This window comes from Calypte anna, chromosome 8 (genome assembly GCF_003957555.1).
Source record: "Calypte anna isolate BGI_N300 chromosome 8, bCalAnn1_v1.p, whole genome shotgun sequence".
NCBI classification, from domain to species: Eukaryota; Metazoa; Chordata; class Aves; order Apodiformes; family Trochilidae; genus Calypte; species Calypte anna.
Genome location: NC_044254.1, coordinates 14,983,640 through 14,999,016, shown reverse-complemented (window position 1 = coordinate 14,999,016; position 15,377 = coordinate 14,983,640). Strand labels below are relative to the sequence as shown.

The following is a 15,377-nucleotide window of genomic DNA, read 5'->3' as shown; positions in this document are numbered from 1 at the left end:
TTGTTTCCTTCTCCTCTCTTCTCTCACTCCCTCTGTGGTCCCCAGTACTGCTAACCCATGCGACATGAGGATGGAGCAGTGCTGCTGAACATGCAGCTTAGGATCTCTCTAAGCTTTTCAAGGTCAAAAACTGGCAAGTTGTTCTCTGAAAGATGCTGGACATTTGCACTGCACTCTGAACAAAGCCCATGAATAAAAACTGAAGTTTGTACATTTAGTCAAAGCAGCTCTCATAAGAGCATGGCTCAGGAGTACTGCATTAGGCAGGGTGGGAATTTGCTCAATTCCTGTGCTCTGTGGACACAGAACTTGCAAGTGTCCAACACAGAGTTAATTGTGTTGTTAATCTCTGGGTGCATTGGGGAGATGGTCAAAAGTACACCACTGAGCTCCTGTTTTGAAATTCATCCTTAAACAGATCCCCCTGGTCATTTACAGCAAGGCAAGAATGAAGTATGATTTGGCAGTTTATCTTTAGGGAAATTATGGCCACTAATACTGCTTTTTAAATATCACATTGATATTTAAACCATCTGTGTAGGAGTGGTGTATAGCACTAGACCTTCAAAGAGCTGGTAAACAGGGAAGATTCAGTGTAAACACTTAAACAGCGGGATCCAAAAGTAGGTTATAGTGTTATACAACCTGAAAAAGCTGAGCTTTGAAGGGCAAAATTTTTAAGACTTAAAAAAAGAAAAAGAAAATTGTTTATAGATCTAATTTTTGTAAATGAGTATTTGACATTGATTATGTAAAGCAAGAATCTTATTTTTGTCTCCAACTTACTGAAGCCTAATATTTCTGTATGTGGTCTGAGAGAAATTTAGATTTTTTTTTATTTATTTAACTGAACAGTAATTTGGTCAGGTTTATGTTTATAAGTAAGATGATATCATATCTGTTTACAGTCAATATCAGAGATTATATATTCCCTTTAAGGGAAAGTCCAAAATTATAGCTGTGCAATTTGGGCAGTGGGTTGGAGGAATTGGGTTACTTGTGGGTTGTTTGTTTTGTTTTGTTTCATTTTTGGGGTGGTTTTTGTTTCTCAATTAAAAAACATCTAGTGGTACTAAATTAAATTAAAAGCTATTGTGGAACTCTTTTTCCTTAGTTGAAATGTTTTTGTCTATAGGACATCTCTCAGCTTGTTTGTTGCTGTCTCCGTAATCAGTTATCATCCATTATGTCCACAGAGCATCTTGTGGTACACTGTCTCTTAATTACTACCTTCAAGGTGATGTGCAATTAATTTTAAGAAAGTGAAATCATACAGATAAATATTCTATCCCATAGATGTTTGCTTACGCTGGGATATCAAATAGGGAAAAAAAAAAAACAAAAAACAAACCCAAACCAAAAACCAGAACAATTTGCTCAGTCATGGGGTAGCCAAACAAAAATAAACCAACCCAGATCTAGCATATTGATCTAAAAATGGTATATTTGGTCACTGCCAGGTATTTAGTGAAGAAATAGTGAGTGAGAATTCTTGTCATTCTAATTTGGTGGGGGAAAAAAAAAAGGAAATATTATTCTGTGCAAGTTTTTATGTTAAATGTTTCTGATCATCCTGAGACAAAAGCATTAATTGGGAAGTATTTGATAAGCTACACTGTAGTGGGTGTTCTGCAATACCTTCTATCACCAAAGAAGTAGCAAAACATTTCACATAGTTTAGAAACACTATAAAAATGCTTATTTTAAAATATCTATGTTGTATTTTATTGTAGAATGTTTCAGGCAATAGGGACAATTGGTGCACAAATCCATGTTTAGCTGAATTTAGCTGTTTGATTTGCAGGATACTCAATACAATCTATAGATGCAGTTGTACCTAAAACTAGTTTTGTAACTCCAGTCGGGTCAGGTAGAGCAAAGCACGATAATCCCCCGGGGTGTTACGCAGCAGCTACAGTAGCAGGGACAATTTCCTTTTATTACTAGATCTCAAAGCCGACTGTTGTTTAGTTTAAGCCTCCTTCAGTTTGTTTTAAATTTCTCCTAATCTCAAACTGAATAACCAATGTAGATCATGAGTGCATCTGTATGCTTGGAATGCATAAATTCATTCATAGGCTCTTTTCTGAATGTCTTTATGCATTGTTTTAAAAGCACTTCGGGACTTCTTACCACTTGGTTGTGTGAGAAAGGGAATAAAAAGGATGGTGCAATCTTTCTGATCTTTGCAGTTTGTCTGTGGAACAATTGACAGTCACAGTGTCCTAGCTAAGAGCAATCCCATGATCCAGTCATATCACATTAATGTCTAATTGGCTGCCTAAATGGGATATTGCAGAGGTAGAAAAACAAAGTAAGTAGAAATGGTTGGTGGAAAGAGAGAGTAAAATATGCAGCAGAAATAAATTTAAACCTTGATCAAAAGCAAAAGCCTTTTAGTTATGGGAAAACATTTTTTTCTTCTCCTTAATTTCCTGTGGGAAGGGAGAAAGCAATTTTGTTCATGGTAGACTTTTTCTTTTCAACTAAAAGTGTGGGGTTTTTTAAGGAAATTCTTGACCAGTTGTGGTGACAAGGCTAATTCAAGAATCTTTTTGTTTTCTGAAACAAAGTGTGTTTGTTTGGAGTCTTGGGAACCTGAAAGTAAAATGAGAGGTTTATGTGTTACATTTCTTTTTCTATTTGTTTGTTCTAACTTTGAATTTGCTTTAACTTTAAATATGCTTTTAAAACAGGAGAGCCAGTGAATTACAGGGGCAGACACGTGAAGGTTTTATCAGTAAGTACAGGAAGAAGTAGGATGTAAATAAACATTAGTGACATACCAATCTACTGCTTCCTTTTCCTCTAAGTTGTATTTAAGCTAGAAAAGTTTCTTAGGAAATAACCCAAATAAGGCCATTTTGTACTTAAGCATTTACAGTCTGAAATATGTCAGAAAAATTCACCAGTTTATATGCAGTCTAAGCTCTTTCAATTATAACTTTACGACTAATGAATGGGTTGTAATTGGGTAAGAAGTACAATTTATGAAATTTTAGTGTATTATCCTTGCTGATTTAATGTTGGGCTATAATTTAGAAAAATTTTGTTATGGTCAATTTTTTTCTTTTTTTTTTTCTTTTTCTACTGTTTCACAGTAATTTATATAACTGCAAATTAAAGTGGGTTGAGTTCTAGAGCTCCATTTCACATTAGCAATGAAAAGGGAGGTAGCACTATGCTGCTTTCAAAACTTTTAAAGTTTTTCAACCTAAAATATTAAAAGGTAGCAAGAAACAGTTGTGTTTAGAAGAATTGCATTTATTTAGATTAAAGGATTTATTTTTTTTTCCAAGAGAGAATGCATTCAGTAGATAGTTGGAGGTAATGGATGGAGCTAGGAGAGGTTAATGTTATCCTAGAGAATCATCCAAGTTAAAGATCTGGATACAAAAGGGTTGGGAGGAAAAAGATTATTTACTAAAAATACACGTCTTCCTTATTTTGTGTAGATGTGCAGCCTTAAAGATTGTACTGCAATAGGCTTGAATTAAAATCTGTGCTTATTACGACTAAAGTAAAATTTCTGTTTTAAAGAGGACAATGTTTCCTGAAATTCTATATTGGTAGCTAAAATTCTTTCTCTTCAAGAGTCATAGGGTCTAGATCTTGGTGTGTTAAAAGCCCATGTTCTGCTGAGCCTCAAGCTCCATTTGGTGCCCTGAAAAAGGCTGAAAGAAATTGTTTTCATCATGAGAAATCAGGCATGTTGGCTTTTCAGCTGTATAGTACCTTGTTCTTCATTTTGAGCTACCTGCTTACAGACCTTTTTTTCCACTGAGGTTATGAATAGAGCATGCACTTACCTTGGTGGCAGAACACTCTGTGGCAGGAAGTTGCAGGCTCTGTAACATACATCTTTTTCTTTTCTCCAGAGCTTGCTTTTCTTTCCCTCCTTGCCTCCCTCCTTGCCTCCCTCCTTGCCTCCCTCCTTGCCTCCCTCCTTGCCTCCCTCCTTGCCTCCCTCCTTGCCTCCCTCCTTGCCTCCCTCCTTGCCTCCCTCCTTGCCTCCCTCCTTGCCTCCCTCCTTGCCTCCCTCTCATCACTGCAGTATATCATGAAAACCCAGGTCCAATCTTGTCTCCTTAAAAGGTAGTGAAAATCAGTGATGAAAGTGCTATTTACCTGTTCCAAGAATATTCTGGACAGTAGACTTGAAAAGCTTTAAGTAGTTCACATTTACATAACATAAAGAAAACCCAAAACAAGGGCACAACTACAGAGACTTGTTCTGAGTACCACTTAATAGTTTAATTTCTAAGCATCTGTAAAATTGAAGTTAACTTCTATGGTTACTACTTTTAGTGAAGTTAAACACCAATACATGTAATGATGGATTTAATAGGGAAAACAGTAAATTTATTTGCAGCCACATAGTCAAAATGTTCCTTATACTGTGTGTAGGTTTATAGTTTTTTATTTTAGTCTTAACGAGTCAGAGCATTTAAATATTTTAGACATGTGACAACAGAAACCTGTTTTCAGTTCTTGGAATTGATTTTTGCTTGCTAGGGAAAGATCTGCCTCTCTTTTATGAGACACAGTGTTAGCACTAAGACCACAGAGCGTTTTTTTGTGTTTTATAACTGCTAATCTCTGCCAAAACAGCAACTCTTCTGTGAATATCAGTAACTTGAAAGAAAAGACATGCTCAGAGTTGAATGTGGTGCTTCTCATTGTAAAGCTCCTGTTACACCATGCTGCCTACAGCATTACAAAGAGGATTATATGAGCTCTGTTGTGTGTCCTTACCTTTTTTGAAATAATTTTGTACGTGTGCAGGACAGAGATCTGGTAGATGTCATTTTTACCTCTAGGTTTTTTTATCAAGACTCAAGCTGGAACCACTTTGTGCTCTTTCATTTCTGTTCAGGTGCTTAGAGCAACCACGTCTGCTTTGCTTGGCTTTTGGTGCTTTAATCCACATGTTCCCACAGCAGAAGCAAAATATCACCTCAGTTCTGTGAAAGGAATTCTGCAAGTTGTGCCCTGAACCACAATGAAGTAACTTCCCACATAATTAGCTAGTGCAAAGTTGAGGAAAAGGCTAGCCCCAGAGGAATGAGCAGTAGCAGCTACCCACATTTGTTCCAGCAGTCATGTCATTCCTCCTTCCCATCCTGCTTGCCTCCTTCTACCTGCACATTCCATAGCTCTGTGTGTAGCAGCATGGCTGTAATAAGCATGTGTGACTTGTCCTTGCTCAGCGTTTTGCTATGATGTACTCTCCTGTTGAACTCCTTTCACCAGTAACCTGGTAGAGAAGTTCTTATTGATACCAAGGTGGGTGAGACCACAGTGAAAGTAGCCTGGAGATGCATGAGAACGTCCCTCCAAACAGCTTCTATGAGTGCAAAAAAAAAAAATCCATGAAGGAAAAAAAGCTGCTGCTGTTTTCTGGTTTTTCTGACCTGGGCAGGTGGCAGTTGTGCCTTAGGAGTAAGGAAGGTGCTTTTTATATCTATCTTTTCACATTAGTACAAATGGCTAATGTTATTCTTCTGCACACGGTTGTTATTTAAATGTCAAAGGCAGTGATTCTAGGGCAAGCAGTCATGCTGGGACTCAGTCTGGGTAAGCACCGGGAAACATTAAAGAAAATGGGAATTTGTAGCTAACTTGAAGTAAAGCAGTGTGAGGCTTTGATAGCTGTGGGGTGTGTTTCTGGTCTTTGTCCTTCAGCACCTCCTGTAGGATTACAGTGCTGGGGGAGGTGCCTGGGGAAAGGCTCAGGAGCCTTGCTGCTGGGATGAGGTTCTTGTGGACCTGGGACAACTGTTAAGAATTGGACAACTTGTGTTACTGGTCAGGGAAGGGTATTTGACATTCATTTGCCTACTGGAAAATAGAGATGGAAGTTTCTTCTGCCCACTCCCTGAGGACCTGAGCCTTCTACATTTTGGCAGCTGTGCCAAGAGCACTGAGATGAGTGTTGTGGTGAGATAAAACCCTCTCTCCTATGACTGCCTTCACCAAATCCCATGCTAGGTATGCAAAACTGGCAAGAGCTCATGGGAGGCCAGGGGCTGGATCCCTCCCTGTGGTGGAGTAGAGACTCTAATTGTGAGCTCCATGCTGGGCTCCATAAGGGCAATGGTTGCACTTCCCTGCAGACTGAGATTGTGGGAGTCGCTTGAGCTGGTGCTGGTATTTGAGTGTATAGAATTGTCTGTTCCAGCCTACATTTCTTTGAAAAAGAGAAATATTCAGATGATTCTGTTGTATATTCATTGCCTGGGCCACTGTCCTTTAGGGTTTGTAAGGTGCAAGTTAAAAATAATAAATGTGGTGCATCTTTATATTTCCTGCTTTGATCTCCTTGTGCTCTGCTAAGCCATTCTTCTCCCAACTGAAGGGAGCCAAATGTGTGGTAATGTACCTCGTGTCTCCTTCCTCACTCCATGCCTGCACACAAGGTGCGTATTTTACTTTAGAAATGGGAAATTTGGATCATAAGTTCAGCAGATAAAGTGATGGTTCTACCACATCCTGCTTGCACAGAAGCTTATTTTTTAAAAAGCTGATAAGTTGAATCTCCTAGATTTTGTAAAAACAAAAAATGAAGCAAACTATTTAAAGCTGCAGAGAGGTTTGGATTCCCACACAGTCATTTTACCACTTTTTCTTAGAGTGTGTCTGTTAAAGTAGAAGCCTTGCAACCTGTTCTCATGCTACCTGGACTAGATAGCTTCCTATAATCACCAGGCTGTGATGACAATCTGAAAAGAATAATTCTCCCATTATGCTAAGAGAGTTATGTGATTTTTCTTGATTAGCTGGGTTGGACTTTTCTGAGGAAGGATTATTCCATCATTAATTGGAGAAAAAAAATAGAGTACCAATTGGTTCAGTGAATAGGTGATAATTTTCTCACTGTAAAATATCCAAACATTTTTAAAAAAAATCCAAATATTCATGTAAATACCACAAGACTCTCACTTGTGCAGTGGTACTTTTGGGAAAGGCCACTCAATCTGGTAAGCAATGTGGATGCTCACAATATCAAGGAGTGGGAGGCATTAAGTGTTACTGTGTTAGATGAAAAGAAATGAGAGACCTTGCTCATAATGTAACAAGATACCTGAATGTGTTGTACAAGTCATGAGCAAAGCATTTTAAAAGTGCTATTTTGTTTAAATGCAGTGTACTAGAAAATAATAGTACTGAATTCCACGTGTTGGGACTTTGTTAGGTTAATGTATAATTTCAGTACATACCTTTTGAGGAAACAGTGTTGAGTGGAATGATGGACAGTATATGACCAGCAGTGAAAGATAACGAAAACTTCTGAGGATCTTTGAGAATCTACATGTCCTGGTGTGATTGTTACTAAATGGCAAAATAACCTACTTAACAGTCAACAACATTGATTTTGTCTTTTTTCTCTTGTAGGAATGTTTACCCTTGCAGAAGTTGCATCGCTCAATGACATCCAGCCAACATACCGTATCTTGAAGCCATGGTGGGATGTATTTATGGATTATCTAGCTGTTGTTATGTTAATGGTTGCCATATTTGCTGGAACCATGCAGCTCACCAAAGACCAGGTGGTCTGCTTGCCAGTTTTGCAGTCTACTGTAAATTCAAAAGCACAACCCAGCACATCAGGAAGGGCTGACTTTACCACTGTTGAGACAACCACTGGTCAAGGAGAAGCATCATCATCAATGAGAACAGTTTCCTTTGGAAGTGCCCCTACTGTAACGCCTGAAGTACCTCTGAGCAGAGATACCTCCTCTCCGTATCATCCCACTGAATCAGGCCAGGAGCTGAAGAAGGAGCAGAAAGATTCTTCAGGCCGTAAGACAAATTTGGATTTTCAGCAATACGTATTTATTAACCAGATGTGCTATCACTTGGCTCTTCCATGGTATTCAAAGTATTTTCCCTATCTTGTTCTCATCCATACTATCATTTTAATAGTCAGTAGCAATTTTTGGTTCAAATATCCCAAGACTTGCTCAAAAATTGAGCACTTTGTTTCTATATTAGGGAAGTGTTTTGAGTCCCCTTGGACTACAAAAGCCTTGTCTGAAACAGCATGTGAGGACTCCGAGGAGAACAAACAGAGGTTAACCGGTGCCCAGTCCCTGCCCAAGTATGTTTCCACTAGCAGTGATGAAGGAAGCCCAAGTGCCAGCACTCCCATGATAACAAAGTCTGGCTTCAAATTTTCAGCCGACAAGCCAATGATCGAGGTTCCTAGCGTCACTATTTTAGATAAGAAAGATGGAGAGCAAGCTAAAGCGCTGTTTGAGAAAGTCCGTAAGTTTCGGGCTCACGTGGAGGACAGTGATCTGATCTACAAGCTCTATGTTGGTCAAACTGTCATCAAGACTGTCAAGTTCATATTTATTCTCTGCTACACTGCAAACTTTGTTAACACCATTAGTTTTGAACACATCTGCAACCCAAAAGTGGAACACTTGATTGGCTACACACAGTTTGAATGTACACACAACATGGCTTACATGTTAAAGAAGCTGCTGATCAGCTATATTTCCCTCATTTGTGTCTATGGTTTTATCTGCCTCTACACGCTTTTCTGGCTGTTCCGAATTCCTTTAAAAGAATATTCCTTTGAAAAGGTCAGAGAAGAGAGTAGCTTCAGTGATATCCCCGATGTCAAAAATGATTTTGCATTTCTCTTGCACATGGTAGATCAGTACGACCAGCTGTATTCTAAGCGATTTGGTGTCTTTTTGTCGGAGGTAAGTGAGAACAAACTACGGGAAATCAGTTTAAACCATGAATGGACTTTTGAAAAGCTGCGGCAACACGTCTCCCGCAATGCCCAGGAAAAGCAGGAGCTGCATCTCTTCATGCTGTCGGGGGTTCCTGATGCAGTGTTTGATCTGACAGATCTGGATGTGTTGAAACTGGAGCTGATTTCTGAAGCGAAAATCCCACCAAAAATTTCCCAGATGACAAATCTTCAGGAGCTTCATCTGTGCCACTGTCCTGTGAAGGTCGAGCAGACTGCCTTCAGCTTCCTCCGGGACCACTTGAGATGCCTTCATGTGAAATTCACAGATGTTGCAGAAATTCCTGCGTGGGTGTATTTGCTCAAAAACCTCCGTGAATTGTACTTGGTAGGCAACTTGAACTCTGAGAACAATAAAATGATAGGGCTTGAATCTCTCAGAGAGTTGAGACATCTTAAAATCCTCCATGTGAAGAGCAATTTGACCAAAATTCCCCCCAATATCACAGATGTGGCACCACATCTGACAAAACTAGTCATTCATAATGATGGCACTAAGCTTGTGGTACTCAATAGCCTTAAGAAAATGATTAATGTTGCGGAGCTGGAACTTCAGAACTGTGAACTGGAGAGAATTCCCCATGCCATCTTCAGCCTCTCTAACTTACAGGAACTGGATTTAAAGTCAAATAGCATACGCACAATTGAAGAAATCATCAGTTTCCAACACTTAAAAAGATTGACTTGTTTAAAGCTGTGGCATAATAAAATAGTTGAAATTCCTCCCTCCATTACCCATGTAAGGAATTTGGAGTCTCTTTATCTCTCCAATAACAAACTCGAATCCTTACCACCCGCAGTGTTCAGTTTACAGAAACTTAGGTGTTTAGATGTAAGCTATAACTCAATCGCATTGATTCCAGATGATATAGGTTGTCTTCAAAACCTGCAGCATTTTTACATTACGGGAAACAAAGTCAAAATTTTGCCAAAACAGTTGTTTAAATGCGTTAAGTTGAGGACTTTGAGTCTGGGACAAAACTCTATTACCTCAATCCCAGATAAAATTGGTAAACTGTTGCAGCTGACTCATCTGGAACTGAAGGGGAACTGCTTGGACCGTCTGCCAGCCACGCTGGAGCAGTGTTCGCTTCTCAGGAAAAGCGGGCTCGTGGTGGAAGATCACCTCTTTGACACTTTGCCCTCAGAAGTTAAAGAGGTGCTGAATCAAGACACAAGCATTCCCTACGCTAACGGCATTTAGGCTGAGCTGAAACGCTCTGGTAGCTGACTTCCAAATAGCAAATGCTAAGTATGGCAATTGTGAGACCATGTGTTTTAGAAAGCAGAGTTCCTTGGAAGGCAGGGCTACTAGCAGGATTAGAAGAGAGGTGTAAACAGGAGTGTTCAATGTTTGCAGTGTTTTAAAAGATTATTTCAAAAATTTTTGGGAGGATAAAGAACCTTAATCTCAATTCTTTTTTCCTTAAATCGTTTGTAACTTGGATGCTGCCGCTTTTGAATGTTTACAAATTTGCTTGCCTGCTTAAAGTAAATGATTAAATTGATGACCTTTTCTTACTATGCAAGTTATTCCTTAAGGTCTGGATTTACTTTAGTGCATTAAGGGGGGAAAACCAAGGTTAAGTGTTGTATATGGTGTGGTTCTAACAGCACTTGAAACACCTGTTGATGTGTGGTGTTAGTGTTTACCATCCTCAGCAAGTGAAAACAGTTTGACTGTGCTTTGAACTGCACCAGAACCACCATTTTTCCTGCGTAAAGGTATGTGATTTGCATCAGGCCAAATGTGTTCGCCTTCATCCTTCATCCTCAAGGCCTCATCTTGTTGGGTGAGATTTCTTCTGTGGTCCAGTGTCCTACTGCTTTACACCGGCAAAGACTCATCCCATTCCTGCAGCTGCTCTCCCCCTCGGCTTCGATAATGCTTCTGTCCCACTCAGCAGTGGGCGGTAAAAGGGAGAAATACTGCCACTTGGCTTTCAAGTTGGGGACAGTTTTGATATTTGAACTGGTTTTGCAAGGTGTCTTTGAAAGCCATTACACACCAAGTGACTTTACTGCTCATGTTCTGCTCCTCTTCTGAGCTTTCACCTGGGGAACTCAAGGCATTTTATGATTTGGTGACTGTTTTGTTTCACAGCCCTTGCTTAGGAACTAGGGTGTCTGCTTCGTTTACTAGACTAATGACAGAGACATGAGTTACAATTTACCCAAATGTGATTTAGCTTTATTGCCTGTTGTGGTGTGTTTTCCACACCTGGACTTCAACCATAAGACCACCCTTCTGCCCTCCCCCAGCCCAAGTAATCTGATGGTTTTGAACACCTAACGCACTGTTAGAAAACCCTAACTGTGTGCCAGATAAGTCGTCAAATAAAGAAAAAAGCAGACAGCAGTAAGTGTGGGATATTTTTATGGTTGTTTTTTTGGTGTTGTTTTTTTAACTGAGTTTGCATTGCCAGAAACATTAAAGAAATATAATCCATTAAATCTGCAAAATCATCAATTGTAAATCTTGGCCATTTACATTCCATGTGTGCAGAGAAGAAGTACTGTGCTGGGAGATGATTACATGATTACTCATGGTTTAAACACAATTCCCTATTGTAGTGCAGTCAGGACTGAACTAGTCCCTACTTCAGGGAACTGTTCTCGCACAGAAATCCTCATGCACAGCGATTTCTACTGTAACTTCACCAGAGCTGCCCTGACTTACACCACTATAAATGAGGAGATAGTTTTGGCCTAGGGGCATTGAGCAGTCAAGAACATTTCCAGTACTGCTCTTACAAATCTTGCACATTTTACTGTTAATCATTTACTGTTAGCCATGCTGGGAGGACTGTTCTCTGCTGTAGGTAGCAGCCTCTGAATACATACCTGCACCATATGTTTATGTGTGTTTAGAAGATCAGTTGATGAGTAGTGGTTTTCTTACTTCTTTTGGGGATACAGTCTGTTTGCCACTTGCTGGCGGGTAGTAAACTTGGGATCTTAACAGTTCTGCAACACCAAGTCACAGGTTTGGCAGAATACTTGCAGTTACTGACCTGTCCTCCACTGGGAAATTTAGTGCTTGTCCTCAGCATATATTGTTTTTTAAGTAGAAGTTAAGGCTGCAGCGGATCTTATTTTTTTCAAGACCTCTTTATTTCTGTGTTTATTTTTTTGCACATAGATCACTTTAAAATTGCTGGACTATTGACTCTTTAGAAAAACTGTGGTGTACGCTTTGTATTTGCTGTTGAGTATCATTTCAGCTTCCAAGAAATTGTGTTTAGGAGGTAGGAAGAGCTGGAGGATGACAAAGTAATTAAAATATTTAGAAAAATAGGTTTGCTTTTTTTCTTATTTTAATAGTGGGGTCACACAGAATGTGGCCATGAATTGATCCAGCTTTTAAAAGCTTTTTTTGATGTTTCTGATTCTCCAACTGTCCCTACTGATGTTCAGAAATAAACCCATGTCCACTTCATATGACTATGGCATACATAATTTAGACTACTGTTTTGACTAGTTATTAGCCAACTGTACTTCTTGAGGCAAATAAGTATATGTTGAAGTTAATTTCAGGCTTGTGATGCTTGCTCAGCATAAACTCCATTCTTGTTCTTAGGAGAGCTTTCTTAGAGTGAAGAGGAACTGCCCATCATCTCCACGATGCCTCATCCCCCAGTCCTTCCTCCTCTTTGTGACTGTTTATAATGTTCCAGTTTCCTGTGTGTCCTCTGACACAGTCTTGCTTTAAAGTCTTGGAAGTTCATCTCTTTTTCCATGTAAGGCATGTGAAATATATTTTGCATTTCTATTTGATTTAATAAATAAGATGTTTATATCTTCCTCTTATCTATTTTTTTAATGGGGGAAAAGTGTGTTTGCATAGTAAAATGTCTGATTTCAGGTGTCTTACACTGAACTTGTTCTGTGGTGCTTATAATCTAAGAAGAAAGAGGTATGAGCTATAGCTCCTATTCAGTTGTGGAAGTATGGTTTTTAACTAAAATACAGTATTTCAGGATAGCGTTTTTCTTTCCATACGCACCATCCAAACGACCTCCCACTCTTTTCTTTATTTGGCTAATGGACTTTTGCAGAATATATGTATGGGCCCAGAAGAAAAATTACTGTGTTAATTAAATGAGAGGAAGTAGGAAATTGCCCATTCTGTTTCTTCCTTCCACTGTAACATTTCTGTGAAGATCCTTCAGTTCTCCAATAAATTGTCTTTTTGGAAGATGCTTTCTGTGATACAGAACTGTGGATGTCACTGAGCAGGCATCAGGCCTCCTGGTGTAAAGGGGGATGCTGTCACTCATGGAGAGCTCTCTGCGGCTAAATAAATGACTTAGCAAGCTTCCATAGGCAGGACTAGAAGATATCTAAAGGTGTTATTAAGCCATGTGTCATTCTGCCACATGCAGAAATAACCTTCCCAAATTAATTCATACTGGCTACTTGGCATGATGTAGGAACAGGTTAGACTATGACAGAGATTCCAGCCTCTCTAGGCACACTGTTTCCTTAATTGTCTTCCCTACTGAAAAAGTGGCTTGAACCTCAGCCAGACAGCAACTGCTGTTGCTCTGTTTAGGCCAAACCAAATTATTATAAATGTATTCATCGATTTGCGTGTAGAAGTACAGACTGAGGCAGAGTTCTTTGTGGACACATTGCGTGCCAAGTAGCTTGGGAACTTGGAAGTTTGGGATTCCTTTGAAGAGAAAAGACCTTTGAGGGACTGTTAGCATCAGTTTTGTTTCAAGCCCAGTGCAGAAATCTGCATTTTCCAGAGGCAGCAAAGCCATCCACAGCTGTGACACGATGCCCTTATGCTTGGTCTGCCTTATCTTAGGCTGATGGTTCACATCCTTGCCCTCACAGAGCTGAGCAAAACCTGAGTGGTCTGTTCAGAAAGACATTTTGGGAAGGTGTTTAAATAAAATGGTTCTCAAGCAAGTTTGCAAAGTGATCCTTTAAGATTACCAGAACTGAAAGAAGTGAGAAATATTCAGTGGTGTTTTTAATCTTGGCATTAACCCCTTGCTCTTCCCACCATGAACTGATAAAATTGCTACACAGACTACTGATCAGCTTACAGGGTTTCCTGAACGATTGGCAATTTTAGCACTGCAGCAGAGTTCCCAGTTCAGGCTGTCCACTTGTGCTTGTACTGTGTGTTCAGCACTTAAACCAAAAGCATCAGGCTGATGTTGCAAAACGCTGCGGGCTTATGCTGTGACCAATTTCCCAGGACAGCAAATGATTCCCAACGCTGCTAAAGGGAGGGAAAGCTGTGTTACAGAGTACAGTTGTTTCTGTAGCAAAGATGTGGCTTTAGAATTTAGCTCAGAAACAGATTTTTCAAGCTGATTATAAACACACACCCATTCCAAGATAAAAGTCATAAGAGATGTCATTGCTGGCAGAGAGATGCTGAAACTAGTTCTGTAACTTAGCCAGGCATGGGTGCAGAAGTGGTAGCTCTTTAGCACTGCACATCAACACAATACAACTCAAGTGAGGATCTTTAAAACCACATGCACGGGAGTCTGGCCAGGCTGCATCTCTCCCTTGCATAAAGAGAACAGCCCCTAAGCCCTTTTGTAATTACTACAGCCAGGACCTTTGTTCTGTCTTGCCTCCAACAGCACATTGCCCCTTGATGCTGGAGGTAATGTAGGGTTATTGGTTTAATAATGACTGTTTGGGAAGAATGCCATCTTCTAAATTAACACCACATTTGCTTGCAGGAAGTCTTCCAGCACAGAGCAGGTCTGTTCCCATAAAATGAACATGTTGTGCCCATAAACAAAAAATTCTTGAGTTGGGAATGGGTTGTATAGACCATTAGGAATAAATGCACAAACATGTTGTTCTGCTAGCCAGATCTGGGTAGTTTTGTTGCTTCAGGTGGTTTGTAAAAGTGGATTTTAAGAGGTTTTACCTGACGGCATCCTAGAGCACTGCTGGCCTAGGGCAGACTGGCTTGCACCTGAGGCTGTGGATGGAGCTGCCTGGGTAGAGCTGGGGTGGGGGAAGGCCTGGGTGCCATGGCTGCTGCCAGCACCCCTTGGAGGTTCCCCTCTGCTGGGGTGGATGGATTTAGCTTGTTCCTCCTGAGGCGTCATCTGTGGGAGATGCTACATTTAACGGTATCATTAGCTACAAAATAAAAGGAATGATGTTGAATGGGACCTGCTTACTGCCAGGCAACATTTCTGAAAGATGAGGATCACGGTAAGAGGAAATGCAGAGAAAGGAAAAGAAAAAACCCCACCAAGAATCACAGCTTGAAATTTTAAAAGTTGTAGAAAGCTGGTGTACACAGCGCCCTAGAATTCTTTTTCTGCCTTTTTTTTTTTTTTCTTTCTTTTTTTTTTTTTTTTTCCCCTCTATCCGCACTGTTGCTCAGACATATCCCGAGGGTGCCTGTCTGGCTGCTGCTGTGTGCTGTCCTTCCCTCCTGCGATAAGCAGTCTCTGCAGAACTCTTCACACTTATCCCAGCACCACCGTACCCGGGGCTGCCCCCCTGCCCTGGCTGCGCTCTGCAGGAAAACCCCGGCTGCTATCTAGGGCCAGAGTCTAATCTTGGAGTTGCAGCTTCCTCTTGTGAGGGGATAGGCAGCCAGAGGGAGACTCCCCAG

General features: G+C 40.2%; 1 protein-coding gene across 8 annotated transcripts in view; it reads left to right on the top strand.

Moving 5' to 3' along the window:
* Positions 1-12,575, top strand: part of LRRC8D (leucine rich repeat containing 8 VRAC subunit D) — a 49,898-nt gene extending 37,323 nt beyond the window's left edge. For all 8 annotated transcript variants that reach the window (XM_030455042.1, XM_030455040.1, XM_030455045.1 and 5 more), the window contains one exon: positions 7,396-12,575. In XM_030455042.1, the coding sequence (XP_030310902.1) occupies positions 7,398-9,971 (2,574 nt within the window). In that variant the 5' untranslated portion in view covers positions 7,396-7,397 and the 3' untranslated portion in view covers positions 9,972-12,575. The remainder of the gene's footprint in view (positions 1-7,395) is intronic.
* The last annotated feature ends 2,802 nt before the right edge of the window (positions 12,576-15,377 follow it).